At 55.9% G+C, this 27,424-nt stretch overlaps 1 protein-coding gene and 19 non-coding genes across 20 annotated transcripts; 11 read left to right on the forward strand and 9 right to left on the reverse strand.

Annotated features, from left to right (window-relative positions):
* Positions 1 to 1,584: 1,584 nt before the first annotated feature.
* On the forward strand, positions 1,585 to 1,656 carry TRNAE-UUC (transfer RNA glutamic acid (anticodon UUC)). The gene has a single exon. It is a non-coding gene; the product is annotated as a tRNA-Glu (tRNA).
* A 324-nt stretch (positions 1,657 to 1,980) lies between these two features.
* Positions 1,981 to 14,220, forward strand: LOC129399853 (low affinity immunoglobulin gamma Fc region receptor III-like). The gene is made up of 9 exons (XM_055121204.1): positions 1,981 to 2,094; positions 2,188 to 2,342; positions 4,886 to 4,984; positions 6,340 to 6,422; positions 10,175 to 10,195; positions 10,427 to 10,681; positions 10,893 to 11,174; positions 13,225 to 13,397; positions 14,124 to 14,220. The coding sequence occupies exons 1-8, from the start codon at positions 1,981 to 1,983 to the stop codon at positions 13,371 to 13,373; spliced, it is 1,158 nt and encodes a 385-aa protein (XP_054977179.1). The 3' UTR covers positions 13,374 to 13,397; positions 14,124 to 14,220.
* TRNAN-GUU (transfer RNA asparagine (anticodon GUU)) lies at positions 2,118 to 2,191 on the reverse strand. Its single transcript has one exon. It is a non-coding gene; the product is annotated as a tRNA-Asn (tRNA).
* TRNAE-CUC (transfer RNA glutamic acid (anticodon CUC)) lies at positions 3,555 to 3,626 on the reverse strand. The gene has a single exon. It is a non-coding gene; the product is annotated as a tRNA-Glu (tRNA).
* TRNAG-GCC (transfer RNA glycine (anticodon GCC)) lies at positions 3,912 to 3,982 on the forward strand. Its single transcript has one exon. It is a non-coding gene; the product is annotated as a tRNA-Gly (tRNA).
* Positions 4,219 to 4,289, forward strand: TRNAG-GCC (transfer RNA glycine (anticodon GCC)). Its single transcript has one exon. It is a non-coding gene; the product is annotated as a tRNA-Gly (tRNA).
* TRNAE-CUC (transfer RNA glutamic acid (anticodon CUC)) lies at positions 4,564 to 4,635 on the reverse strand. Its single transcript has one exon. It is a non-coding gene; the product is annotated as a tRNA-Glu (tRNA).
* TRNAD-GUC (transfer RNA aspartic acid (anticodon GUC)) lies at positions 4,980 to 5,051 on the forward strand. The gene has a single exon. It is a non-coding gene; the product is annotated as a tRNA-Asp (tRNA).
* Positions 5,749 to 5,819, reverse strand: TRNAG-GCC (transfer RNA glycine (anticodon GCC)). The gene has a single exon. It is a non-coding gene; the product is annotated as a tRNA-Gly (tRNA).
* TRNAL-CAG (transfer RNA leucine (anticodon CAG)) lies at positions 6,284 to 6,366 on the reverse strand. Its single transcript has one exon. It is a non-coding gene; the product is annotated as a tRNA-Leu (tRNA).
* On the forward strand, positions 6,650 to 6,721 carry TRNAE-CUC (transfer RNA glutamic acid (anticodon CUC)). Its single transcript has one exon. It is a non-coding gene; the product is annotated as a tRNA-Glu (tRNA).
* Positions 6,968 to 7,038, reverse strand: TRNAG-GCC (transfer RNA glycine (anticodon GCC)). Its single transcript has one exon. It is a non-coding gene; the product is annotated as a tRNA-Gly (tRNA).
* TRNAL-CAG (transfer RNA leucine (anticodon CAG)) lies at positions 7,395 to 7,477 on the reverse strand. Its single transcript has one exon. It is a non-coding gene; the product is annotated as a tRNA-Leu (tRNA).
* A 2,165-nt stretch (positions 14,221 to 16,385) lies between the features above and the next one.
* Positions 16,386 to 16,457, forward strand: TRNAD-GUC (transfer RNA aspartic acid (anticodon GUC)). The gene has a single exon. It is a non-coding gene; the product is annotated as a tRNA-Asp (tRNA).
* A 7,160-nt stretch (positions 16,458 to 23,617) lies between these two features.
* TRNAE-UUC (transfer RNA glutamic acid (anticodon UUC)) lies at positions 23,618 to 23,689 on the reverse strand. The gene has a single exon. It is a non-coding gene; the product is annotated as a tRNA-Glu (tRNA).
* Positions 23,690 to 23,925: 236 nt separating this feature from the next.
* Positions 23,926 to 24,008, forward strand: TRNAL-CAG (transfer RNA leucine (anticodon CAG)). The gene has a single exon. It is a non-coding gene; the product is annotated as a tRNA-Leu (tRNA).
* Positions 24,009 to 24,526: 518 nt separating this feature from the next.
* Positions 24,527 to 24,597, forward strand: TRNAG-GCC (transfer RNA glycine (anticodon GCC)). The gene has a single exon. It is a non-coding gene; the product is annotated as a tRNA-Gly (tRNA).
* Positions 24,598 to 24,860: 263 nt separating this feature from the next.
* On the reverse strand, positions 24,861 to 24,932 carry TRNAE-CUC (transfer RNA glutamic acid (anticodon CUC)). Its single transcript has one exon. It is a non-coding gene; the product is annotated as a tRNA-Glu (tRNA).
* A 329-nt stretch (positions 24,933 to 25,261) lies between these two features.
* TRNAD-GUC (transfer RNA aspartic acid (anticodon GUC)) lies at positions 25,262 to 25,333 on the forward strand. The gene has a single exon. It is a non-coding gene; the product is annotated as a tRNA-Asp (tRNA).
* A 1,911-nt stretch (positions 25,334 to 27,244) lies between these two features.
* On the forward strand, positions 27,245 to 27,316 carry TRNAD-GUC (transfer RNA aspartic acid (anticodon GUC)). Its single transcript has one exon. It is a non-coding gene; the product is annotated as a tRNA-Asp (tRNA).
* The last annotated feature ends 108 nt before the right edge of the window (positions 27,317 to 27,424 follow it).

Raw genomic sequence — 27,424 nt, forward strand, 5'->3', positions numbered from 1 at the left:
GAATACGGTATCTGAGGGGACTGGAGCGATTGAACAGCAGGGAGGGCTTTTGCCTTGCATGTGGCTGACCTGGATTCCATCCCTGGCACCCCAGAGGGTCCCTGAGCCCTGCCAGGAGTGATCCCTCAGCGCAGAGCCAGGAGTCGGCCCTGAGCACCACCAGATGTGGCCCCAAAACTAAACAAAAAGATTAGAGGCATCTGAGAGGTGGACGCCTTGCCTGGGGTGGGGGGGTCCCTAACCCGAATCTTCAGTACTTTAGGGGACTGGACAGTGCTGGGGATCGAAAGCCTTAATCCTTCAAGACAATTTTCCCAATGACTTTTGTGGAGTTGACCCACCTCATGAGCTTAGGATATGGTGATGGAACCAGGGTCAGCTGCAGGCAGGGCCAGCCTCACCCACGGCCAGTGCTGGCCGGCCCTTTCAACCCTGGAGGAGGGGTCAGTGGGACGCTTGCTTTGTGGTGCTGTGTCCGGTTCATCTGGCTGGTTCTGGTGCCGGCTGTCGGGGTGTCTGGCTTCCCAAGGGTCGTCACTCTGGCCTTGGATGCCAGGTGCCCGGTGATAGCATCAAGGTGGTAAAGGCGCAAGAAGCCGAACCCTGGGGCTATCAGGGCGCGCCTCCACGCCCCTCCACGCCTGCAAGGCAGATGAGGACATCAGGAGGGACTCACCGTCCAGGCAGGGGTTGTTCGCTCAGCAGGAAAATGCAACTGGCCACCCCAGTTGCCGTCCAGCGTCCAGGATCAAAACCCACTAGATAGAAACGGCTCATAAGAAAGTCTGGCACAGGGTAGAGAAGCGTGGGCAAGGTGTTTGCCTTGCAGGTTCCAGCCGGAACAGCCGCACACTGTTTCCGGAGTCCAGGCAGGAGTAAGCCCCGAGCGCGGCTGGCTGCAGAGACCTCCCACCACAACCAAAATAAAAATAAAAATAAAAGTAAAAACCTAAGTGTCCTGGGTCCAGTGGCAGGCGGAAGCGCTGTGGTGTGGACAGAGCCTGAGGACCCCGGGTGGACAACAACCTCCCCTGCACTTGCGGAAAGGGCCCCCCCACCCCCCAGGGGACACCCCCTTCCCGGGGAGCCCTCTGCCGTTCCCTCGGCTTTGGAGAGGTTTGCGGGTTTCCAGACTGGAACAGGCTCCCATTCTGGAAAAATTTCGGCTGAGGCTGGGCGAGTTTTCTCGAACCCGAGGCTTGGGATTCAGCCCCTCTGTGCGCCCCGAGTTTTTTTGACTTGGGGTGGGGTGGGGGGGCAGCCCGGGCCACGCCGCAGCTCCCGTGCGCCCCGCAGGCTGGGTGCTTGGAGGGGTCGTGAGAAAGCGGGTGTCCCTTGGCTTTTATTGAAGACATGGCGACGTGGCGACGCAGCGGGCTCGGGGGCGCTGGATCGCGAGCTGCAGGGGGCGCACTGGGTGGGCGCGGGGCCACCAAGCGCGCGCCCACACGCAGGCGGGATACGCGCGCCTCTCCGGAGCATCCGCACACGCTCGAACCCTGGCCAGGTCCTGGGCGCGCCAACGGGCTCACTCCAGGTGCTCCGGGTTCATTCTCGAGTAGGCTAGATGGTTTTCCACCGTCCTCCCTGGTGGTCTAGTGGCTAGGATTCGGCGCTTTCACCGCCGCGGCCCGGGTTCGATTCCCGGTCAGGGAAGGTTATTTTAGGGTCCTGGCGCACCAGGCAGAGCGGGCTGAGAAACATCTGCGGCACGTGCGCGGGGGGGGGGGGGGGGGGGGGGTGTCCTGGAGACCAGCTGTCCAGTCCAGTTCAAGGGGCTACTGGCCACCCTCGTTTTGGAGACGTGGCACCTCCCCGCCCTGCGCACAGCCTGGGCTCTATCCGAGCTCTTCGCTCTGCAGTTGGGTGCTGGAGGACGTGGCCGCTTTGCTAGTGGGCGGACCCCGGCTACGCGCCCGGGACTTTCTCCCTGCGCACCCTTTTGGGAGCCCGAGAAGGGGGGGGTGGATGAGAGCAAAGATGAAAGTCCTCTTCCAGCAACAGTCCTTAAGGGTCATCTGCCGCGGTTGCGCGGAGCCTGCGCCTAACTGGCTGCAGAGCAAAGCCCTGCGGGGAGAAAATAAGAAGCCACCGGTGCGCCTTTAAAAGGCCGCTGTCGTCCCTGGGTGGGCTCGAACCACCAACCTTTCGGTTAACAGCCGAACGCGCTAACCGATTGCGCCACAGAGACCGGATGCTCCGGCCTTTCCGGCAGGTCCCTCCTGTAGCCTACGGACCCCACGCTCGCGCCGGGCGCGCGTCTCCCCGCCGTGGAGGGAGTGTCGCGCTGCGCACAGCGACAGCCTCGACCGGCCCCTGGCGCCGCCTCCCGGCGCGGGAAGGCGCGTCCTCTGCTCCCCGACAGGGGGACCCCGGAAAAGCATAAAATCCCTTTGGGGGTAGCGGCAGGGTCCAGGTGGGGGTGGGCGCGGCGCCCGGCAGCTCACCAGGTCCGTGGCCTCTGGTCACTTGTAACCCCCGCGGCGCTCAGCCCCCACGGCCGCGGCTCTGCAAACCTGGCGCAGAGCGGCCAGGGCGTTCCCGGGGCGCGTGGGCTTATAGAATCTGAGTGGGGGACCATACCTGGCGGGTGCCGGGGTCTGCTCCCCGCGCAGTGCTCAGGACGGCAGGGGACTGAATTAATCTCCTGGGTTCCCACGTTTCTGATCCGAAACCCTGTAACCAGCGCGCGCACTCGAAAGGGCAGTTGGAGACGCTCAGGGGGGTAATTCTGGACGGGGTTGCCAAACACCCGCACCCCGGGAATGGGGCAGCAAAGGGGTCCCCAGAGGTTCAGCTGAGCTCCCCAAGATGAAGATCCCCTGGCGTAGGAGTGGTCAGAAGCTCCGGGAAAGCGCGGGGAGGCCCCGGCCAGGTCCCCCAAGACGCGCAACTTGGAGGGACACACCCCCCCTCCCGCGAGCACCCCGGAAGTCGCCACCCACTTTCTTTGCGCTTTTCCAGAACTTGCACAAATTGTGGCGAGCGGGTCCGCGTCGGGGCTCTCACGTTCCCAGAAACTTGGGGGTTTCCTCTCGGCTCGCGAGGGGGCCAACTTGCCGCGCCGCCAGTTGGACGCAGAGCCGCAGAGGGGGACTCGGAGCTTGATAACGCCGTGGGGGCGGCGGCCAGCGGCGCGCCCTGGGCTGTCCAGGCACCCGCAATCTCCTGGAATCCGCTCCGGGAGCCACTTGGGTCTGGGGAGGGGGTCGCAGACCACCAGGACGCGAGCTCCGACGGGGACGGGGCTTGAGGGCGGAGGGGCCGGAACCCCGCCACGCCCGGCCCTTCCGGCAGGTCCCTCCTTTCCTGGTCCCAGCAGGAAAGGAGGACGGCCAGTGCCCGCAGCCCCACAGCACACTCCCACTTGTGGCTCCAGGGGATGCTTTGCACTCAGACCGCACGGATGAGCCTGGCACGGGTCTGAGCGGTGGTGACGAGGCCACGGAGCGGGTGGGAGAGACGCGCGCCGGCCACGCACCAGGTACCAACCAACCGCACAAAACGAATGTGCAGCAGGGATGTGTGCACTGGGCACAAAATAAAGATAGAGCTTCCCTGACCGGGAATCGAACCCGGGCCGCGGCGGTGAGAGCGCCGAATCCTAACCACTAGACCACCAGGGACCGCACAATAAGCCTCCTGCGTTGCTGTCTTGACGTTATTGAAAGCCCCGCCCAGCGCGCCCTGCCCGGTGCCGGGTGTCTACTTGCAGTTCGCGCCACCCCTGCGTCGCCGTGTCCGACTGTTCCCGCCGCCCCTGCTCCCCTAATGACGCTGCGTGGCTTCAGTGCAGCGCGATGCGCCCTTGGAAGGACTCTCTGCTTTGCCCCCGTGCCTTGTCCACGAGCTCTGCCCCCACGTTGGAGGGGGCGCGGTCATGAATACAGTAACCAGGAACTCAGGCAGACGCATGGGTGGTTCAGTGGTAGAATTCTCGCCTGCCACGCGGGATGCCTGGGTTCGATTCCCGGCCCATGCAACGAGGAATATTTTTGCTTCAAACTTTCTTTCCAGCTGTGCGTGGACTCCCAGACTCCATCCCAGGCCCGCATTCTACGGATATTTAACCGACTAATTTTTTTATTTGGGGGGTGGAGTGGGGATATTTCTGTCTCCCTGATAAACTGGCGCCTAATAGTGGGTGACACTTCTGGTGGGTGGTACCCAGCCGGATGGGCGCTCACGAAGGACGGGCAAGTAGAAGAGTGGACAGATGCATGGGTGGTTCAGTGGTAGAATTCTCGCCTGCCACGCGGGAGGCCCGGGTTCGATTCCCGGTCCATGCAACTCATAGCAGTTTAATGTTTTTTACACCTTCTTCCAGTTCCGTATTCACTTTATGCGCGCGTGTGAGCCCTTCTGCGCTCCCAGCACCCTAGTCCAGCGAGGGACACGGCTGAGGGACCTTAGAAAAGCTAATCCAGAGGCGGAACCTCGCCTGGACGAGCCACGGAAACCTCCACTCGGGTGGGAGATGTGAGCGCCGCGGGTCGGCACTGCGGATCCTGCGTAAAAACGGGGTCCTGCGCGCAGTAGGTAGAGGAAAAACAAAAACTTGAATTCCCTGACCGGGAATCGAACCCGGGCCGCGGCGGTGAGAGCGCCGAATCCTAACCACTAGACCACCAGGGAACAGTTGGAAGATCCTTATTGCATATCCTGGAGACCAGAGGCCACCTGGCTCCCGGGACACTGGGCCGGCCAGGGCTGAGTCCCAGAGTTTGCACCTCCCCCTGGGCACCGCTGCGGGGTCAGTCGGGCAGGACGCTTGGGCCCGGGCCCCGCGGGCTCCTGCTCCGGCCTTTCCCGCCCTGGAGTTTGGTGAGAGCGATGTGGACTCACCGTCCCCCGCCCTCTGGCCCGGCCCCCTCCCTGCTCGCAGCCGGTTCCCGGGCCAGCAGCACCCTCTGCTGCCCGCCCGGGGTCCGCACTCGGCGAGGCAGGTGGAGACGCCGCTCCAGGACCGCACGCAGCCGTCCTCGTTAGTATAGTGGTGAGTATCCCCGCCTGTCACGCGGGAGACCGGGGTTCGATTCCCCGACGGGGAGGTCATGTGTGCTTTCTTTTTCCTTTTTTATGGATTGGGGAGAAGTGGACCAGCTGTCCACTGATTTAGGTTGTGCTTGGATAGAACGTTTTGTTTGAGAATTCTCCCTCCCCCCTCAAAAAAAAAAGTCAGAAGTTAATTTTTTTTTTTTTTTTTTTTGCTTTTTGGGTCACACCTAGCAATGCTCAGGGATTACTCCTGGCTTTGCACTCAGGAATTACTCCTGGCAGTGCTTGAGGGACCATATGGGATGCCGGGGATCGAACCCGGGTCGGCCTCGTGCAAGGCAAACGCCCTCACCATTGTGCTATCACTCCGGCCCCCAGAAATTAATTTTTTTTAAAAAGTGCGAGGCACCAGGGATGTGGGGACAGAAGTGACTCCCCACTAGGAGACACCCCAGGGAGGTTGGAGGCGGAAATGTCCCCCAGGGGTGAGCACCGAGAAGGTGGGCGGCAGAAGCGTCACCCACTAGTAGGAACCAGTTACCAGGGGTCCAGAAATAGTCCCAATCCACCTCCCAAAGGAAAAAAAAGATAGAAAAAAGTGGATTAAAACGGGCTGTAGGTATTAAGGCCAGGCTGAGAGGAGGGGAGGGATACTACTGTTAAATATCCGGAGAGGGCGGGACTGGGTGGGATGGGGTCTGGGCGTGCACGCACAGCTGGGAAGAAACTTTGAAGCAAACGATACCTTGTTGCATGGGCTGGGAATCGAACCCGGGCCTCCCGCGTGGCAGGCGAGAATTCTACCACTGAACCACCCATGCATCTGCACAGGGTCCTGCCTGTCCATCATAGGGCACGTCCACCCGGCTGGGTACCGCGGCTCTCCCGCGGGGGTGGACGGGGCGTCTCCCGGCCAGGCCAGCATCATCCCGGTGCGTGTCCCGGGCCTCCGGCTGGAAACGCGCCCGGGTAGGGACGGCCGAAACGCCGCATCCCCGCGGGGATCCCCGGGTCCGAGTGGGGGTGGGAGGTCGCGTTGGGGGCGAGGTCAGTGGACGGGTGGACACTCGGTGCGGGCTTGCCCGACCCGCCGCCGCTCACATCTCCCACCCCAGTTGGCCTCGAGAGCTCGAGGGTCCAGCTGCTCCCGGGGCATCAGGGTCCCCAGAGGCGTTGAGGCGTCTCTAAGAAGCACCAGGAGCGACCCCGGCCGAGGGGTGTCGGGGTCGCCAGCTGCGCCCGCAGCAAGAGTTCAGGTGGACCCGGACCGGGCAAAAGAAAACCGTGTCAGGAGTGGGATTCGAACCCACGTCTCCAGGGGAGACTGCGACCTGAACGCAGCGCCTTAGACCGCTCGGCCATCCTGACGCCGCCCCCGGGGGCCTCCGGCCACTCGGAGCGGCCCGCGGAGCGCGCGGGGACAGGCGGGTTCCCCCACCGCCACCACCGCGTGCGCCCTGCGCGCAGCGGCCGCTCCTGGGCGGGCCAGAGCCGCGTTCCAGGACGCGGGGCTTGGGGACACGGGGACGGCTGGACACGGGGACGCGGGTACCAGGGCGCGGACACAGGCCGCCGGGGACTCCGGCTGAGCGCGCGGGCCGGGGCGCGGGGCGCAGCGTCCATCTGGGCGCGCGGGCCCAGATCAGCGCGCTCCCTGGTGGTCTAGTGGTTAGGATTCGGCGCTCTCACCGCCGCGGTCCGGGTTCGATTCCCGGTCAGGGAAGCCAAGTATTTTGGCACGTTTCCTTTTCCCCACAACGCGACCCTGACCTCCGCGCGCACCCCCCGCCCCGCTTGCGCAACCTCAGCCTCAGCGTTTCCTTTTTCTCTTCCTAGACACCCACCACCAAAATAGCGACGCTTCTCCTTGCTCCTGGCGCGGGGCATCATCAGTGACTCCGGCCGGGAACGGGTATTTTCCAGTGTCCGGGGTGGAAACAAATAAGAAAAAAAGAAAGAAAAGGCGCGTTGCATGGGCCGGGAATCGAACCCGGGCCTCCCGCGTGGCAGGCGAGAATTCTACCACTGAACCACCCATGCATCTATTTTGATGTTTGCTCGTGTGTCCTACGTGCACCCCTGTTTGGGTAACTCGCGTCCTCCTGGGGGTGGGCAAGCTGTTCCCCGACTGCACCTGGACATTTATGACCATTCATGACCTAACCGCCCCCCGCGGGCTTCCCCGCTCCGAATCCCACGGGCAGGACGCGCGGGCCCCTCCTGTATCCAGCAAGAAACTGGGATCTGGGCAGATGCAGAGCCGGGGTGGCCCTGCGCGCCGCGCTCTCACATACCAGGGCGCTGGCCGCCTGCTGGACCCTGGCTCAGCGGCCACGAGAGGTGGGTGGGCGTAAAGGGGCCTAGAGCATTCCTGAATGGGGAGCAAAATGCAAGTCTGTCAGGAGTGGGATTCGAACCCACGCCTCCAGGGGAGACTGCGACCTGAACGCAGCGCCTTAGACCGCTCGGCCATCCTGACACCTCCTGCTCGCAACTGCCGCAGTGGACGCGCCGGAGCCTGAGCGTGCGGGCGCGTCCACGTGGGGTCCCGGCTCTGTCTTTGGGCCAAGGACACCCACGCCCGGGAGCCGCCCGGACTTCCCGCCCCCGCCTTCTGCTTCCTAAGCTCTGGGTCAGCAGACAAGCCAGTGTTCCCTGATGTCACACAGCATAGCCCTCCCCCGCTCTGTGTGTGTCTATGTCTGTGTGTCTCTGTATGTGTCTGTGTGTCTGTGTGTCTGTTGTGTGTGTGTATCTGTGTGTATTTGTGTGTCTATGTGTCTTTGTATGTATATGTGTGTATGTGTCTGTGTTTCTGTGTGTCTGCATGTTTCTCTGTGTGTGTCTGTGTGTATTTCTGTGTGTCTCTGTATGTTTCTCTGCGTGTCTGTGTGTGTTGTGTGTCTGTGTGTCTGTATGTGTTTCTATGTGTCTCTGTATGTTTCTCTGTGTGTGTCTGTGTGTCTCTGTGTCTGTGTGTGTTTCTGTGTGTCTCTGTGTGTTTCTATGTGTCTCTGTATGTGTCTGTGTTTCTGCGTGTGTGTATTGTGTGTGTCTGTGTCTGTGTGTGTTGTGTGTCTCTGTGTTTGTGTGTCTCTGTGTCTGTATGTTTCTGTGTGTCTGTGTGTTGTGAGTGTCTGTGTATGTATCGATGTGTGTCTCTGTGTGTCTCTATGTGTCTGTGTCTGTCTGTATGTGTCTGTGTGTGGAATGAGTGTATGTGTGTATCTGTGTTTGTGTAAAATAGAAACTTACCACTCAACTCATGCCAAATTCAAATTTTGAAACAGAAGCAGGATTTTTCTTTAACTTTATTTTTATATTTTATTTATCTATTTGCCACCCCCAGCGATGCTCAGGGCTTCCTTACTCCTGGCAGTGCATCGGGGGCCACGTGGGATGCTTGGGATGGAGCTGAGGTCTGCAGCATCCCTTCGGACCCTCGTCAAACTGGGCCTCTGGGGGCTGGAGCGATAGCACAGCGGGGAGGGCGTTTGCCTTGCACACGGCCAACCCGGATTTGATTCCCAGCATCCGACACGGTCCCTTGAGCACCACCAGGAGTGATTCCTGAGTGCAGAGCCAGGAGTGACCCCTGTGCATCACGAGGTGTGACCCAAAAAAGAAAAACAAAAACAAAAACTGGGCCTCTGCAGAAATGTCTGCCAGTCTTCTGGTTGGGTTTGGGGTCATGAGTGGGGTCATGTACTGCTTGTCCCTGTACATTTTCCTTTCTCGTGCCTGAGTTTCACCCACATGAGATTCCCTCGCTAGGTCCCGCGAGAAGCGAGCATTCAGAACCCCGATCCTGGGGTTTCCTCAAATCGATTTATTTGCGCTTGAAAACGTTTGTGTTTGGGGCAGGTGTTAGGAGGAAGGGAGGGGCCTGGACTGAGGGGTGGGACTCTCGAGCCCCTCAGGGTCTGGGGGCCTAAAAGAGTAGATAAACAGGGAGTGAAATCAATGGGAAATGTGTGGGATCAAAACCCCGGGAAATTCACGGGGTCAAATTCTGAAGTGCTGAGCACTCTGGCAGCGGGTAGGCACCACTGGGCACTCGGCCTTGCAGAGTCCCCCGCGAACACGGCCGCATGGACCCAGCAAGTTAAGAAAATCAGCTTTAGGGATTGGGTGTTCTTGATTGTAGACACGACTTGTTTTCCACAAGCCAAGAGTCACACAAAAATGTCTGAAACAGTGAGAGAGAGAGAGACAGAGTTGAGAAAAGAAAACAGAATCTTGAAATTCTGGGTCTAAATTATGCTGAACGGATGACATGCAGATCACCCTCAAATGTTTATTTCTTTTTCTTTTCTTTGCGTCACACCCTGCGATGCACAGGGGTTACTCCTAGCTCTGCACTTAGGAATTACCCCTGGCAGTGCTCAGGGGACGAAATGGGATGCTGGGAACCGAACCTGGGTCGACTGTGTGCAAGGCAAACACCCTACCCTCTGTGCTATTCCTCCAGCCCTGAAACGTTTATTTCTAATATGAGCCTCGCTCTACAATATTGAATGGGGTCTGATCCCACCACCCCTGCCCGTGTGGCCTCCAGAACCCGCCAGGAAGGATCCCTGAGCACAGAGCTAGGAATAACCCCCGAGCACTGCTGGGTGTGGCCCCAAAACAATAACAATGAAAAATGATCAGGAGGAAAACTCAGAATGGGAACAGTTTGCAGAGTGGGGTGTATGGGACCCTGAGTGGGGAAAAAGGGTGCTGAGGCTTGGAGAGGGGTGAGAAACCCCTGTTTTCTGAGAAAGGCAGAGACGAGGGGTGGGCAGGAAGGAGAAGGGGAGGGGCCTGAGGGTTCCCGTGGGGGCCATCAAGGGTGACTGGGTGGACATCTGGTGACACTTAGCACTGCCCCTGACCGCCCCGGGGAGGGCACGGCCTGCAGGGCCAGCCCCGCTGAGGAACGAAGCCGTCGGCGAAGATGCAACCGTTTCCTTCTGCTTTTCGAAGCGCCTCTCCCGAAACCCCGGGGCGTTCAGAGGCTGCTCCGGGCCGCCCCGGCCATGGGGTCCTCAAGGCTGTGGCTACTTCCTCTGCTGACCGTCTGGCTGCTGCAGGGTGAGAGAGGGTCGCTCTGGCTGTGACCCCGGGGGCATGTGGTGGGTGTGGGGGCCAGCCCCCAGCCCTGCTCTCTGCCTTCTCGCTCCTCTCTCCTCAGCCTCTGCAGATGACCGGGCTGGTGAGTGGTCAGTTCCCCGGGGCCCCCTGGGCAGACACCCTGATTTGGGGGGGACAGAACCTTCCCCTTCCAGGATGCCCCCCCAAAGCCTTGGATCGGGGGTTCTCCAGGGTGAACCCCAACTTCGCAGTCCCTCTCCGCCCTGGCTGGTCCCTCTCACGCCTCCTAACCGGGGGCTCCGTCCCCTTGGGGGTGCCTCTGGGTTCCTGGGCTCCCCCGCCCCCACCGCAGAGCTCCCCAAGGCCGAGGTGACCCTGGACCCGCCCTGGATCAACGTGCTCCAGGAGGACCAGGTGACGCTGCACTGCCAGGGCCCCCGAGGCCAGGGGGACTCCGACACCCACTGGCTCCACAACGGCAGCTCCGTGGCCGCCGAGGGGCAGCACAACCTGAGTTTCCGGGCCACCAGCGAGGCCAGCGGGGACTACAGCTGCCGGACTGACCACAGCCGCCTCAGCGACCCCGTGCGGCTGGCCGTGGTCTCGGGTCAGTGGGGCCCCTTGATTCTGAGCAAAAGCCCCCCGCAGCCCTGGGCATTTCGGGGTCCACCCCGGGTGGCCAGCAGTGCTCTGGGGAGGGGCTGGGACCAACCCCGGTGGGGGTCACTTCCTCAGCTTCTCTGCGTCCCCTTGGCACGTTCTGGTCATGCCTGTCCTTCCCCTCCCGGGCCTCATGTCCCCTCTCCGTGTCCCTCCAGACTGGCTGCTGGTGCAGACCCCCGCGCTGGAGTTCTGGGAGGGGGACCCCATCGTGCTGAGGTGCCACAGCTGGAGGAACAAGCCTCTGGTCAAGATCACCTTCTTCCAGGATGGCGTCGCCAAGGGTTTTTCCCCCGGGAACCGGAACTTTTCCATCCCACGGGCCAACACCAGCCACGGCGGCCAGTACCACTGTCGGGGCTTCATCGGGAGGGCGGTCCACTCCTCGGGGCCCGTGGCCATCTCTGTCCGAGGACGCCACCCAGACACTTCCGGCCTGGGTAGGGGGCATGGTGGCGGGAGGGGGTGTGGGCGGGAGGGACCTGCTCCCCTGAGTGGCCGCTGAGGTCCCCAGCCTGTCCAGCAGACAGACCCCAGCTCTCACTTTTTTTTTTTTTTTTTTTTTGCTTTTTGGGTCACACCCGGCGATGCACAGGGGTTGTTCCTGGCTCTGCGCTCAGGGGACCCTATGGGATGCTGGGAATCGAACCCGGGTCGGCCGCGTGCAAGGCAACGCCCTACCCGCTGTGCTCCAACACCCCCACACTCTCACTTTATAAACTGGCCCCGACCCTGGGCCCAGAGAGTTATGGGGGGGGGGTCCCTGGTTTAGTTCCTGCGCGTTCCCCTGGAGATCTCTCTGGCCCGCGGAGAGACAACAGTGGAAAGCGCTCCTAATTGGGTGGGTTCTGTGAGCGGTTCCGACCTGAAATAAAACTAGTGAGGATAATAAATAGGGGGCCCAAGACGACACATGCCGATCAAGGGCAACTTTATTAACTGCCACGCTGGCTTTATACTTTTCTTAGCAGGGGGTTGGTACATAAGTTGTCAATCATCAGGGAAGTGTCTTCTCAGACCAAATAAGGAAAGGTTCGGGGTGTATTAGGTGGGCTTACAACATTCTTCAAGAGTAGATTGAGAAATAGTGGGGAGAGGAAGGCAAGGGTTTATCTGGCAGGAGCATCTGGCAGGAGGAAGGCACAAGGTAGAGGAAGGTATTCTACTTTAGGGCTTTATGGGGTCTCTTAGTTAACTGCCCTGGGCTACTTTTACCTCTTGAGTTTGGCTATTTCCTTTGTCACAAGGGCACCTGTGCCTCAGGTCAAGCAAAGCTGGTAATGGAATTTTCCGGTTTGTCCAGGGTAAAGGTTTCGGGGTCCTCTTTTGTTCAGGGTCCTGAGCAGTCCCCAACAAGTTCCCACGGCTTTGCACCCCCCCAGCACTGCCGGGAGGCTGCAGGAGGGGGCAGGGGTGGGCGTTCTACTCCCCTGCTCTCCTCTCCATGGACATGAGAAACTTCTAGAAGCACCTGGTCGAGGAAATATCACAAGGAAACTGCAGAGGATATTTCTGAAACTGAGGGACCCCCCAGAACCCTCCTTCCCTGTGACTGGGCTCCCGGAGCGGCCGGACCAATGGGCGGGCACCCTGTGGGCGGGCACCCTGTGGTGGGCACTCTGTGGGTGGGCACCCTGTGGCAGAGGCTGGCAGGGATTTCTTGGCGGGGCAGAGTTGGGGTGTCCCTAGAAGGCCAGCCTGCTGGTGGCCTGAACTCAGCCGGGCAACGCTTTCTGCTCTTTTTTTTTTCTTTTTTCTTTTTGGGTCACACCTGGCGATGCACAGGGGTTACTCCTGGCTCTGCACTCAGGAATCACTCCTGGCGGTGCTCACGGGGCAAACGCCCTACCCACTGTGCTATCGCTCCAGCCCCAAAGCTTTCGGCTCTTAAAACCCATTACCCAGGGGCCAGAGTGTGTACGGCCCAAGGGGCGTTTGCCTTACATGTGGTCTCGCCATCTCATGGGCTGCCCTGAGCACAGAACCAGGAGTAACCTCCGGCACACCTCCAGCTGTGACCCCCCAACAAGAGAAAACACAGTGCTATGCTTGACGCTCCTTTTTGTTTTTCGGCCACACCTGGCTGTGCCTGGGAGCTGCTCCTGGCTTGGTGCTCGGGGGTCCCTCCCGGCAGCGCAAAGCCTGCTCCAGGCCCGCTGAATCTCCCCAGCCTCATCTCGCACTTTCCTGGCTTAAAATAAGAATATAAATGGGGCCAGGAGGACAGTCTAGGGGGGAGGTGATTGCCTTGCATGGGGCCGACCCGGGTTCGATCCCCAACATCCCATAGGGTCCCCCGAGCACCACCAGAAGTGATTCCTGAGTGCAGAGCCAGGAGTCAGCCTTGAGAATCGCCGGGTGTGACCCATTTTTTTTTTAAAAAAAAACACCAAAACAGCCATCACTCCAGGCAGAGGAGAGGGGGAGGGGGGAGGGCTCACCCTGGTCCCCTCCCCAAAATAACCCTCATTTCCATCCGTTCCCCAATAGGCTCCCTGCCTAAGGTCCACCTAATTCTCTGCCTGGCCACTGCCCTGCTCCTGGCCGCGGACACGGGGCTGTATCTCTCCGTGCACAGAGACCTGAGGGGCAGGGGACCAGCTGGAGCCGGGACGCTCGGGACGCATGACCACGCATGACTGCATCTGCGCAGGGACCAGAGGGTAACAGCGGCCTCCCCCGCACCCCTGGGCCTTCCTGTCCACTCGCTTGACCCCCTGACCAGGGGCCTGCTGTGTCCCACCCTGTACCCTGAGGTCAAAACACTGCCTGAGCCACAGAATGAGGACTCGTGGCCAGGTGTCCCATGGCCTGTCACCGCAGCCCTATCCTGGGGCATTGTCCTGGGCACTGGACAGTGAGGGTGGTGGACACTTGCCTGGGAGCCCCCCTCGGAGAGCTGTTTGAGCCCAGTGTCCACTTGATCTGGTTCCTGTCTGCTGACCTATGAGGGATTGGGAAATCCGAGGGCCCAGGGGGTGTGGTCATGAGCAGACGCGGGATGTGGTCACCAGCAGACCAGGGACAGATTTTGCTGTCGTGGGGAGGAAGTGTGGGGTTCCCCATGACCCCCGGGGCCCCCAATGTCAGCTGGTGCGTGTCACACCACAGAACACTCGAGAAAACAACCACCTCATCTTCCCCTTTCCCTCCCCCCAACCTCTGTCTTGCTGGGTGTCTGCCCGAGGCTGTGTCCCCTCCTGTCCCCTCCTGTCCCCTCCGTGCCCCCACACCCGTCTCCAGATGCCAGAGAAACACTCGATCACTCTTCATCGTGTTCTGTTCTGTGAGCCTGGCCCTGCCAAAGACTCCCGCCCCCAGGCTCCCTCCCGTCTCCCCCCCACGCAGGGATCTGTCTCCTGATTTTCCTTTGTCCTGTTTCTTCCCAGTCTGGGGACTGTTCTACGCCCACAGAACAGCCAACACCGCCTCTGAGAGTGTCTTGCTGCGGCCGTGGTGCTCCCGAGCCCCCCTGACCTTCTCAGGAAGCCGCAGGGCCCTCTGCCTCTCCCGCAACTGAAACCACCCACGTCGGGGGCCCCGGGATGTGGCACCTCCCCCCGCCCATCAAGGGGTGGGAGGCCTGGCAGGACCACCACCCGCCACCCCCCATCTCCCCTCCCATGGCCCCTTCAGCTCTGTGACCCACAGGCTTGTCAGCACTGCAGACCTTCCCTTCCCTACCCTGCTTCTGCCCCCGCCCCCCGCACGCCGGGACCTCTATTTCCCGCTCATGTTCCCATCAGCCAAATGCACCAGCGCTTCTTTAAGCTGATTCCTTTCTGTGTTTAGACCATCCCCGGCCGAGCTCGTCTCTCCAGCAGCCAAATCATTGACTGACTGATGGGTCTTGGCCTCAGGGGGGCTGAGCTTGAGACCCCCCCAGCGCCCTACAGGAAGGAAGGGTCTCAGACCCCTCCATCCCGTCCTCCAGGACCCATCCAAGAAGAAAAAGAAAATGATCCACTCACTTTTTTTCTGGTCCTGGGTGTCTAAATTGACAGTTTGATCTCCTCTTTTATGTCCACCTGTTTATTTATTTTATATATATTTTTGGTTTCATTTATTTTAATTTTCTAGGGACAAGCAGAATGCTCAAAGGGTGTGAGTGCACGGTTTGCACACAGGGTCCTGCCCTTCAGTCTTGGCACCTCTGGGTGCTGGGGCCCAAAATTGAAACGAACAAACAAACACTCTGTTTTCTTATCTCTTTTAAAGACTGATTTTGTGAGTTTTAAAAAGTTTATGCGGGGCTAGAGTAATACCACAGCGGGGAGGGCGTTTGCCTTGCACGTGGCTGACCCGGGTTCGATTTCCAGCATCCCATAGGGTCCCCTGAGCCCCACCAGGAGTAATTCCTGAGTGCAGAGCCAGGAGTAGCAGCATTGCTGGGTGTGACCCCCCCTCAAAAAAGCAAAATAATAATAATAATAACAATAATAATTGAACATTGTTTGAAATGCAATCATGAAAGTCTGTAAGTCTGTAAATGTATCTCATTAAAATAAAAAATGAGCAGTTATTCATAACAAACATAACATACAAAAGAGAGTATGGGGGAGACTGTCTGCCATAGAGGCAGGGGGAGGGGAGGGATGGGGGGATACTGGGGACCTTGGTAGTGGGGAATGTGCACTGGTGGAGGGTTGGGTGATCGATCATTGTGTGACTGAAATTCAAGCCGGAAAGCTTTGTAACTGCCTCTCACAGGTATAAAAATATAATAATAGAAATAATAGAATTAACATACTGAATAAAAAAAAAGTAATGTGGAGTTCATGCCCAATTCAATCAGCTTAATCAATGGCTGAATAAATGGCACTACTCCTACATTATTTAAAAAGAAAGAAAGAAAGAAAGAAAGAAAGAAAGAAAGAAAGAAAGAAAGAAAGAAAGAAAGAAAGAAAGAAAGAAAAAGAAAAGCAGCAGTTAAAAATCTATGTGTAGTAGAATTGGAGAGATAGCACAGCGAGGAGGGTGTTTGCCTTGCATGCGGCCAACCTGGGTTCGATTCCCAGCATCCCATAGGGTTCCCTGAGCACTGCCAGTGGTAATTCCTGAGTGCAGAGCCAGCAGTGAGCCCTGAGCATCGCCGGGTGTGACCCAAAAAGCAAAAAAAAAAAAAAAAAAAAAACAACCAAAACTATGTATATTTTGGATAGGAAGTGAATATTGAAAGTAGGTAAAATGGGGTACACTTGATAACCTTTCTGTATCTGGATTGCAAACCTCTCTCTTGGAGAGAGAGAGAGAGAGAGAGAGAGAGAGAGAGAGAGGTGTCTGCCACAGAGGGGAGGGGATAGGAGGGAAACTGGGGACATTGGTGGTGGGAAATGTGCAGAAAAAAAGCAAAAAGGTGAAGGTGAAGGAAGGGAGGGGGGAATTATATAACTAAAACCCAATCATGGACAAACTTGTAACTGTGTATCTCACTGATTCAATTTTTTAAAATTAAAAAAATATATATTTAAAGTAGCAAATAAAATTGAATGTATAAAGGCAGCATAAAGAATTTTAAAAAATTAAATATTAATTAATTCAAGAAATAAAAGCGAAGCAAAGCAAGGCAGCAATTTCCTGGGTCAGGGACCACCAGGTGTTTTAGTGTAGAAACACAACAGCGAGATAAAGGCGATCCTAGCCGTGTCCAGTCCTCGTTAGTATAGTGGTGAGTATCCCCGCCTGTCACGCGGGAGACCGGGGTTCGATTCCCCGACGGGGAGGTGCACGAATTTTTTTTTTATTTCAGGGACTCACCTTCTCTGCTTCTCTCCTGGGGAGGAGATCCTGAGCACGAGGTTCCAGTCCAAACTGGACTTGTTTCGGTGTTACAGTCTGGGGAGAAAAAAAGAAATAATCTGACAGGAATTTGGAAAAAAAAATAATAATAATAACAACCAGACACAGGACGCGAACTCTGATCTCCCACGTGATAGGCAAGCGCCTTACCGATAAGCTATCCGGGAAATCTAAAGAAGATGTGAGTGCAGCCTCATCTGTGCGCTGTAGCTGCGCCGCGAGTGCCCCCTGGCGGCCGAGCCCTGCATCGCCCGGGGCCGGCGCTCCCGGGACCTCTGGGCACTGCAGGAGCGCCCAAGGGGCCGAAGCTTTACCCGAGCAAGGAGTGGGTGGGGGGAACCTCATGTTAACGCGAAGCCTGATCCTGCAGCCTTAAGTGTTGGGAGATTCGGGCCAGTTCATAGCACACTTAGGGGATCTGTGGTTTTTGCTTGTTTTCTGGTCCTGGGTGGGGCTGGTCCTGGATGCCTAAATTGCTCTGAAGTGCTCAGCACCTAAAAAAAAAAAATTAAATTAAATTAAATTAAATTAAAATTTAAGACAATAAAATAATAAACCAATAAATAAGACTCATTTCCAATCCACACTGAGGCCTCCATGAGCGCCCACAGTAGGAGTGAATGAATATGAGTCACAAGCCTTATGACTGTGTGTTGCCCGCAAAAACAAGTTTTATGAATAAAGAATAAAAAAATGCATATACTACACCGCAAGAAGCAGGGTTTGAACCTCCGCCCACGGGAGAGACTATGACTTGAACGTCACACCTTAGACCACTTGGCCACACTGGCACGCACTAGGTTTAGTTTCCTTGACTTCCCTTACAGGCAAATCCGGGGCGCTGCGTTCCCCCTCCGCGTGCAGTTGCCGCTCTCCACCACGTGAGGGCGCCGGAGCCGCGCGCGCCGTCGCAGGGCACCTGTGGCGCGTAGCTGCCCATCCATCACCTGGCTGGGCCAGAGGATACTCCGTTGCCGCGCTGCGGGCCGAATGCTCGCTGCCTTTTAGGACGAAGCGCAGACTCCTTGCACGGCTGCGTTAGTGGTATAGTGGTGAGCATAGCTGCCTCCCAAGCATTTGACTCGGGTTTGATTCCCGGCCAACGCATCTGTTTAAACTTTTCTATCCCGCTTTTAATATTCAGCTCAAGAGAATCCGTTGGTCATGGAAAGTATCATGCTAAGTGAAATGAGTCAGAAAGAGAGAGACAGACATAGAAAGATTGCACTCATCTGTGGAATATAGAATAATAGACTATAAGACTAACGCCCAAGAATAGTAGAAATAAGTACCAGGAGATTGTCTCCATGGCTTGGAGACTGGTCTCTCATTCTGGGTAACTCAGGGAAGGGACCACCAAGTAAAATGTGATTGGAGGTCATGTGGGGGAAGGGTGATGCGGGCCGAATACAGACTAGAGACTGAACACAATGGCCACTCAACACCTTTATTGCAAACCACAACACCTAATCAGAGAGAGAGAACAAAAGGGAATTCCCTGCCATAGTGGCAGGGTGGGGTGGGGGGAGACGGGACTGGGGAGGGGGGGAGGGATGTTGGGTTTACTGGTGGTGGAGAATGGGCACTGGTGAAGGGATGGGTTATCGAACTTTGTATGGGGGAAACATGAGCACAAAGATGTATGGATCTGTAACTGTACCCTCACGATGACTCTCTAATTAAAAATAAACTAATAAAATATATATATATATATATTAAAGCCAGAAAGTCAGAACTAAGATGCTACGGAAATAATGTTTTGCATTAGAAATGGAAATATATTATTTCTAATAAAAAAAAAAAGAGAATCCGTTGGACTTTATTTTTGGGGGATCTTCTCCCGGGACCCCGCGCTGATTCAACTGCGCCCTGGCAAGCTGAGAAGTGCTCCTGACATTTGCACTGTTCTTTAACTGATTGGCACTTGCATCTTGCTGCACTGATTGACGTTTGCACCCTGTTTAAATGATTGACACTTGCATCTTGTTCCACTGATTGATATTTGCATCTTGCTGCCCTGATCAGCGCCCCTCGAGCTCCTCGGTAGGTTGCAACTTGCCGGTTTCAGCTGCTGAAGAATTCGGAGGCTGGACCAACCGGGGAAAGAGGATCCGCGGCGTCCGCGGTGGAGTTTTTAGGAAGGAAAGAGAAGAAATTGGAGCTGAAATAATCTGGAAGTGGAACACGGTTTGAGGTGAGCGCGGGGCGCCCTGGAATGCATGCTGCTGAGATGACGTTGGGGAGTGGTCTTTTGGGGTCTAATTTGAAGATTTAATCATAATCAGTGTTTTTTGTTTGTTTGTTTGTTTGAATCTACTTTGTTTGTGCTCTTTGGTGTCCCCTTGAATCTGTGCACAACCCTCTCTCCAGAGACTGGGTACGTTTTGAGCTTTTAAATCCACAAGGAGTGTCTTTTCCACCCCCTCTTTTTTTTTTTTAATTTAATTACTCTTTATTATACACCTACTAGTTTATAATTTAGTTTTTTACAAAGAAATGCTAAGAAAATTATAATCAACTTTGTATGATTTTATTTTTAAATTATTATTATTATTTTTAGCTTTTTTGGTCACACCCGGCGGGGCACAGGGGTTACTCCTGGCGGTGCGCAGGGGACCATGGGATGCTGGAATTCTCATGCAATTCTGGGAATCGAACGGGGGTCAGCCGCATGCAAGGTTCCACAATCTTACTTCATTACATAGAAAATAAAGTTGGCAAAGATTTCCAAAAGTAAATGACTCTTTGGGTAAATGAAACAAAATATTTCAATATTCCCATATCTTGGTTGTGGCTCCTGGACTAGGAGCATTTTGCAGGCAAAGGGAGTGTTTCACAAAATTGAAATGTCGTTCAGGTGTTGGGACAAGACATTTTCCATCAACACTTAAAATTTCAAGCTTCCCAATGGCCCTTACGCTAACCCATTGTACGCGACAGGAGTGAGGGTTCTGGGGATCCTTTTGCAGCAAATACCAATTCTAAGGGCCAGGGCTGTCTTCGGGTTGATTTGCTTGCTGGCTGTTCTTCCTCTTGTAGGGCTGTATGGAAAGATTTCACTTTATCCCGTATCACTCTATCACTGCCACTGTTATCCTGTTGTTCATCAATTTGCTCAAGCGGGTGCCAGTAAAGTCTCCATTCGTCCTAGCCCTGAGATTTTAGCAGCCTCTCTTTACTCGTCCTTCCCAAAGGTGCCGCATTGGAGGCTCATTCAGGGTCAGGGGAATGAGACCCATCATTGTTACTGTTTTTGGCATATCGAATATGCCATGGGGAGCTTGCCAGGCTCTGCCATGCAGGCAGGATACTCTCAGTAGCTTGCTGGGTTCTCTGAGAGGGAGAACTAGGCTATAAGATCTTCTGGGAGCTTTGTTTTATAGTCTCTAGGTTTTGGCCATCGATGGGATTACATGACACCGGGTGCATTTTGTGGGTGTGGCTGCCAAGCTACTGGAAAATGGGGTTGTGGGGGGAGGAGGCCCAGTCCCGATCCGAGCAGGCTTGGAGATCTCAGCCCCAGGTCCCGCACATCTGGGTTCCTCTGCCGGTTCCTTCATGCATGAGGCTTGTCCGAGCGTGTGGAGAGGACCTTGAGCATGGCTGTGGCTGGGTTCTGGAGGTCTTCGGCTGTCAGGGTTTTGCTTGGGGCAGGGAGGGAAACTCAACCTGCCCCCTCCCAGGGACCCTAGTGAAGATAGCCAGGCGCGGGGGGGGGGGGGCAGGAGACTGCATTTTATCCTGTAATTCAGTTAAAATATCTAATTTTTTTTTTGCTCAAGAATAGCTTCAAGTTATGTAGCGCATGAATCGACATCATGGTCCACTTCTTCTGTCATCTCTAGGAGAGCTTTTTCATCTTATAGCCATCAAATAGATGATTCCTGGAACACTGCCCTGTGATCTTCCAAGACTTGTTCTTTGTGACAGAGCTTCATAGAAAGTTAACATTTCTGGAGAAACCTCTTCTCCATTTTGCTCACAAAGAATTTGTAGATCATCTGCCAACGCCCCCCACGGTGCCTCTAAGTCCTCCATTCGACTTGGCGGATGGTGCATTATTGGACGAACATTACCAGCAGCAGTTGGGTCCACAGTCAATATTCTCACAGGATGCCATTCCTGGAGAGATTGTGGCAATCGTGCAGGTTCGAGAGGTGTAGGAAAGAGTCTCTTAACACCTGATAACACCTGAGTAAGTTCACTTGCTCGGAATGAAGTATAAGGTTTATTTCTACCAGCGCTTCTTTCCCTAACCGGGAATTGAACCCAGGCCCCACGGCGGTGAGAGCACTGAAGAATCCTAACCACTAGACCACCTGGGAGTGTACCTAGCTTCAGCCCGAGCATCCCCTGGGCGCTGCCCCGCCACCTCTGCTGTTGCTGGCCCAGATCTGGGGTCCCCCACCTCGACCCGGTGCCCTGCGCCTATGTGGGCAGCTGCGGGTCCTAGAACAGAAACTGCCTTAAAAAAAAAAAAAAGGAAGAAAATGTAAAAAATTACTCGTACCTCCCCTCAGGGAATCGAACCCCGGTCTCCCAGATGGCACTTTTTTTTTTGGGGGGGGTCCACACCTGGCGATGCACAGGGGTTACTCCTGGCTCTGCACTCAGGAATCACCCCTGGCGGTGCTCAGAGGACCCTTATGGGATGCTGGGAATCGAACCTGGGTCAGCCGCGTGCAAGGCAAACGCCCTCCCCCCTGTGCTATCGCTCCAGGCCCAAAATAGCACATTTTTACCTTAATGACAGGCGGGGATACTCACCACCGTACTAACGAGGACAGTGGTCAGCTTCATGTCTGGCAGCTCCTGGAGCCTGGCGCCCCCCAGGGCCACAGAACGCGACCGTCTTGGGGGCGTCTGTGGGTCCGAGCAGAGGGCACCTAGGACCCCATGCTCGGTTCTTTGGGGAAGAAGCAGCTTTGTCCGTTCTCCTGTGGCCATCGCTAGCCCTGGCCAGCCGGGCAGCGCAGAGGGCACGGCTGCAGGACGGATACCCACTGCCCGTGGCCGCCTTGGACTAAACGTGCAGCCAACGTGCCACTGCCACGGGCACATCTGTGCGCTCCGTCTCGCGTCTCGCGCTGGCGCTGTGCACAGATCCGCCTCCCTCCTACTGACGGAGACGGGGGCAGCGGGGGAGACGGGGTTAGATGGGGTCTTAAAAACGACCTTTGGGGGGCCGGAGCGATAGCACAGCGGGAGGGCGTTTGCCTTGCATGCGGCCGACCCGGGCTCGATCCCCGGCATCCCATATGGTCCCCCAAGTACCGCCAGGAGTAATTCCTGAGTGCAAAGCCAGGAGTAACCCCTGAGCATCGCCGGGTGTGACCCAAAAAAGAAAAAAAAAATTAAAAAAAAAACAACGACCTTTGGGGCTGGAGCGATAGCACAGCGGGTAGGGGTAGGGCGTTACTCCGCTAGGAGTAATTCCTGAGTGTAGAGCCAGGAGTAACCCCTGTGCATTGCTGGGTGTGACCCAAAAAAAAAGAAGAAAAAAAACGACCTTCTCGCTTGGCTCATCTTTTTTAAAAACAAAATGTGGCTGTGGAGGGTTGCAGTACTGGAACGGGGAACGCGTGAAACTCTCTCCCTAAGAATACCGTGAATCACGGTCTCTAAATCTTGTTGCTCATTGATTTGCTCGAGTGGGCACCAGTAACGTCTTTCACTTGCGAGACTTATTGTGACTATTTTTGGCATATCCAATACGCCACAGGTAGCTTGCCAGGCTCTGCCGTGCGGGCGAGATACTCTCGGTAGCTTGCCGGGCTCTCCGAGAGGGGGTGAACCATGGTAGGACTGAAAATAAATGGGAAAAGAAAGTTGTTTGTTTGTTTTCTTTCAGGCAGTGAAAATAGAATCATGGTTGCAGAACAAACTAAAGCCAAGAGCTCCCGGGTTTGATCCCCAGCATCCCATATGGGCCCCCTGCCAGGTGGGAGCCCAAAAAGCAAAAAAAAAAAAAAAAAAATGCCAAGAGTCATTTGAAGTGGGGGTCCGTTAGGATAAAACTGAAAATGTAGCTACTCGGAATGGCTTGGTTGCAGAAAAACAGAGCCAAGAACTATTTGCAGTACAACACATTAAAATAAAAATTAGGATGTGGTAAACAGAAATGGCTTGTTTTGCACTTGGGGGCGGGGTGTACCGCGGGGCACAGGACATGGGGCTCCGGGGATGCCCAGGGCCTGGCTTCCCCCCCAAGCCTTCCCGCTCTCCCCCCTGACCCGAGACGATCAGAATGAAGTTTCTGGCTCACAAATCCTGCTGTACCCACCCCTGGAGCTGAAGCTCTCTGGGGCTCTGAGTTCTCTGAAGTTCTCTGGGCGGCCGCTTCCTTTGTCCAGGGTCCCCTGCAACACACACCACAGCTGCCTGGGGGGCCCTGCAGGCTGCCGGGTCCAGATGTTGGCCCCTGCGTTACCCAGTCACTCACTGGCGTCACCTGGGAGCCCCGTCAGATGAGGAAATCATCTCAGACCACACATGCTTCTAGAACATCACTGGTTGCACAATTTGTAAATGAATCAACAATTTGAACCCCTGAAGATGAACCCCATGCAGCGCCCTCAGAGAAATCTCCCTGGCAAGGCAGCAAGTCCGGGGGCTCAGGTGCTCTTTGTACCTGGCAGGTCCCCGGAGAGTGACCAGTGTTGGAGTAATAGAGCCGCTAATTTCTTCCCCAGGTCATGCATTATTATTATTAATAATATTAATAATAATAATAAATAATAATAATAAAAACTTCAAGAAGACGAGGTCCACCAGTGGACGGAGCTGGCCACTGCCTCCTGCATGAATGTGTGCCAGTCAGGGCCACCAGCTGGTCAGAGGAAGCAAAGGAGGTGGGCCCAAATGGAGGGGTCTGAGTGACCACCCCTATAGGGGTGGACGCAGGACGCTGGGACCCTGGCGGTCACCCATGAGATACCCGCTGTCACTGTGGTGCAGGGGTCAGCCTGGAGAGGGAAGATGTCCAGGTTTCTGGGGGAGATGAGGCAGAGCAAGGGCCCTGGACACCTGTCAAGGCTAAAACAGAGACCAGCAGACGGGGCGTCCCCAGACTAAAACACTTAGCTTCCCTGACCGGGAATCGAACCCGGGCCACGGCGGTGAAAGCGCCAAATCCTAGCCACTAGACCACCAGGGAGTGTGTACCTGACCCCTGAACCTCCTGCTTTCCGCCATGGACCTGCCCAGTCCTGCAGCCCCGAAGGGGCCCCTCGAGGCCGGGAGAGGGAACGCGTCCCCCAGGGGGAACCCGGTACTGGGCCGAGAGTGCCCCGGATTCGCGGAGGCGACGCTCTTGGCGCAGGTGGGAGGGACCCGCCTGGCCCCGCGCGCTCCGCTGACTGGTCCACGTGGCCGCAGGTGCCCGGGGACGGCATCAGGATGTCCGAGCGGTCTAAGGCGCTGCGTCCAGGTCGCAGTCTCCTCTGGGGACGTGGGTTCGAATCCCACTCCTGACAGCTCCTTTTACTGCCCGGGATGTGGGAGACTTGGAAGTTTTGCGGGTATTTCCAGAAATGAACAAACACGGAACCAGGGGCCTTGGGGCCCAGAGTCGGGTGGTGGCCCGCCTCCTCCCCCCAGCGCACCGTGCACCAGATTTACTATGTGCAGCCCCTAAACATTGGCCTCCCATGGGGTCTGGGTCCAGAAGACGCAGGACGTAGTGTCCACTGTGTCCCCTCCACCGGTGTCCCGGGAGGCCTGGGTTCGATTCCCGGCCCGTGCAACAAACTGATCTTTTAATTTCCAGCTGTGCGTGGACGCCCAGACCCCATTTCAGGCCCGCACTGTGCGGATATTTAAGAGCCTAATTTTATCTACATTTTCTACCTTTCTTTTTTTCCTTTGCACGGTGGAGTGGGGATATTTCTGTCCCCCTGATAACTGGCGCCTAATAGTGGGTGGCACCTGTAGTGGGTGCTTCCCAACCGGACGCGGGCACACGTAGGATGGACGAGTAGGAACACGATTGGATGCATGGGTGGTTCAGTGGTAGAATTCTCGCCTGCCACGCGGGAGGCCCGGGTTCGATTCCCGGCCCATGCAACTTCTCTCCTTTTTAACGTTTTTTACACATTTTACACCTTCCAGTTCCTGGCGCGCGTGCCCCCCTGTGCGCTCCCAGCACCCTAGTCCAGCGGGGGACACGGCTGGGGGACCTTAGAAAAGCTTATCCAGTGGCGGACCCTCGCCTGGACGAGCCAGGGAGACCTCCAGTCGGGTGGGAGATGTGAGCGCCGCGGGTCGGCACTGCGGATCTTGCGTAAGAACGAGGGTCCTGCAAGTTGGAGGAAAAAAAAAAACTCATCTTCCCTGACCGGGAATCGAACCCGGGCCGCGGCGGTGAGAGCGCCGAATCCTAACCACTAGACCACCAGGGAACGGTTGGAAGATCCTTATTGCATGTCCTGGAGACCAAAGGCCACCTGGCTCCCGGGACACTGGGCCGGCCAGGGCTGAGTCCCAGAGTTTGCATCTCCCCCTGGGCACCGCTGCGGGGTCAGTCGGGCAGGACGCTTGGGCCCGGGCCCCGCGGGCTCCTGCTCCGGCCTTTCCCGCACTGGAGTTTGGTGAGAGCGATGTGGACTCACCGTCCCCCGCCCTCTGGCCCGGCCCCCTCCCTGCTCGCAGCCGGTTCCCGGGCCAGCAGCAGCGGGGTCCGCACTCGGCGAGGCAGGTGGAGACGCCGCTCCAGGACCGCACGCAGCCGTCCTCGTTAGTATAGTGGTGAGTATCCCCGCCTGTCACGCGGGAGACCGGGGTTCGATTCCCCGACGGGGAGGTCATGTGTGCTTTCTTTTTCCTTTTTTATGGATTGGGGAGAAGTGGACCAGCTGTCCACTGATTTAGGTTGTGCTTGGATAGAACGTTTTGTTTGAGAATCAAACCCTCATCTCATTCTCCCTCTCCCCCTCAAAAAAAAAAGTCAGAAATTAATTTTTGAAAAAAGTGTGAGGCACCAGGGATGTGGGGGACAGAAGTGACCCCCACCAGGAGACACCGACCTTCTCAAGAACCTGCAGGACCTTATGCCTCTCTGTTAACTGACACCAGCCACATCTGGGCAGCAGGTGACAGCGGCGCTCTGCAGGCGACCTTCCTGGCCCCATCAAGGGGTGGGAGACCCTCCGGCACGACCTAAGGACCCACCTGGCCACCGCCCTCCACCCCCATCTCCCCTTCCGTGGCCCCTTCAGCTCTGTGACCCACAGGCTTGTCAGCACTGCAGACCTTCCCTTCCCTACCCTGCTTCTGCCCCCGCCCCCCGCACGCCGGGACCTCTATTTCCCGCTCATGTTCCCATCAGCCAAATGCACCAGCGCTTCTTTAAGCTGATTCCTTTCTGTGTTTAGACCATCCCCGGCCGAGCTCGTCTCTCCAGCAGCCAAATCATTGACTGACTGATGGGTCTTGGGCTCAGGGGGGCTGAGCTTGAGACCCCCCAGCCCCCAGCGCCCTACAGGAAGGAAGGGTCTCAGACCCCTCAATCCCGTCCTTCAGGACCCATCCAATGCAACTGAAATGCAATCATGGAAGTCTGTGAGTCTGTAAAAGTATCTCACAATGATTCATTAAAATAAAAAAAAAACAGCAGTTATTCATAACAAGAATACAAAAGAGAGTATGGGGGAGATTGTCTGCCATAGAGGTAGAGGGAGGAATGGGGGGATACTGGGGACATTGGTGGTGGAGAATGTGCACTGGTGGAGGGTTGGGTGATCGATCATTGTATGAGTAAAACTCAGACCGGAAAGCTTTGTAACTGCTTCTCACGGGGATAAAATAATAATAATAATAATAATAATAATAATAATAATAATAATAAAGTTAACATACTGAATAAAAAAAAGTAAGGTGGAGTTCATGCCCAATTCAATCAGCTTAATCAATGGCTGAATCAATAGCAGTACTCCTGCATTATTTAAAAATAAATAAATAAATAAAAAGAAAAAAGCATCAGTTAAAAATATGTGTATTTTGGATAGGAAATGAATGTTGAGTGCAGGTAAAGGGGGGATATACCTGATAACCTTTCAGTATCTGGATTGCAAACCTTAAGGCCCAAAAGGAGAGAGAGAGAGAGAGAGAGAGAGAGAGAGAGAGAGAGAGAGAGAGAAGAAGAAGAAAGGTGTCTGCCACAGAGGGCAGGGGAACTGGGGACATTGGTGGTGGGAAATGTGCACTGTTGAAGGGATGAAGGCGAAGGAAGGGGGGAGGGAATTACATAACTAAAACCCAATTATGAGCAAACTTGTGTATCTCACTGACTCAATTTTTTTTTTTTTTAATGTTTTTGCTTTTTGGGTCACACCCCGCGATGCTCAGGGTTTACTCCTGGCTCTGCACTCAGGAATTACTCCTGTCGGTTCTCGGGGGACCATAAGGGATGCTGGGGATCAAACCCGGGTCAGCCGCGTGCAAAGCAAACACCCTACCCGCTGTGCTATCGCTCCAGCCCCCACTGATTCCATTTTTAAAAATTAAAAAAATAAAAATTTAAAGTAGCAAATAAATAATGAACGTACAAAGGCAGCAGCAAGAATTTAAAAATTTGAATGTTGAATGTTACTTGATTCAATACATATAGCAAAGCGAAGCCAAGCAAGGCAGCAATTTCCTGGGTCAGGGACCTCCGGGTGCTCTTTCAGGGAAAAACACAACAGCGGGATAAAGGCAATCCTCCCAAGGCCCGTCCTCGTTAGTATAGTGGTGAGTATCCCCGCCTGTCACGCGGGAGACCGGGGTTCGATTCCCCGACGGGGAGGTGCATTAACGTTTTTTTGGATTTCGGGCACTCACCTTCCCTGCTTCTCTCCTGGGGAGGGGATCCTGACCACCAGTTTCAAGGACAAACAGGGCTTGTTTCAGTGTC

This window comes from Sorex araneus, chromosome X, assembly GCF_027595985.1.
Source record: "Sorex araneus isolate mSorAra2 chromosome X, mSorAra2.pri, whole genome shotgun sequence".
NCBI lineage: Eukaryota > Metazoa > Chordata > Mammalia > Eulipotyphla > Soricidae > Sorex > Sorex araneus.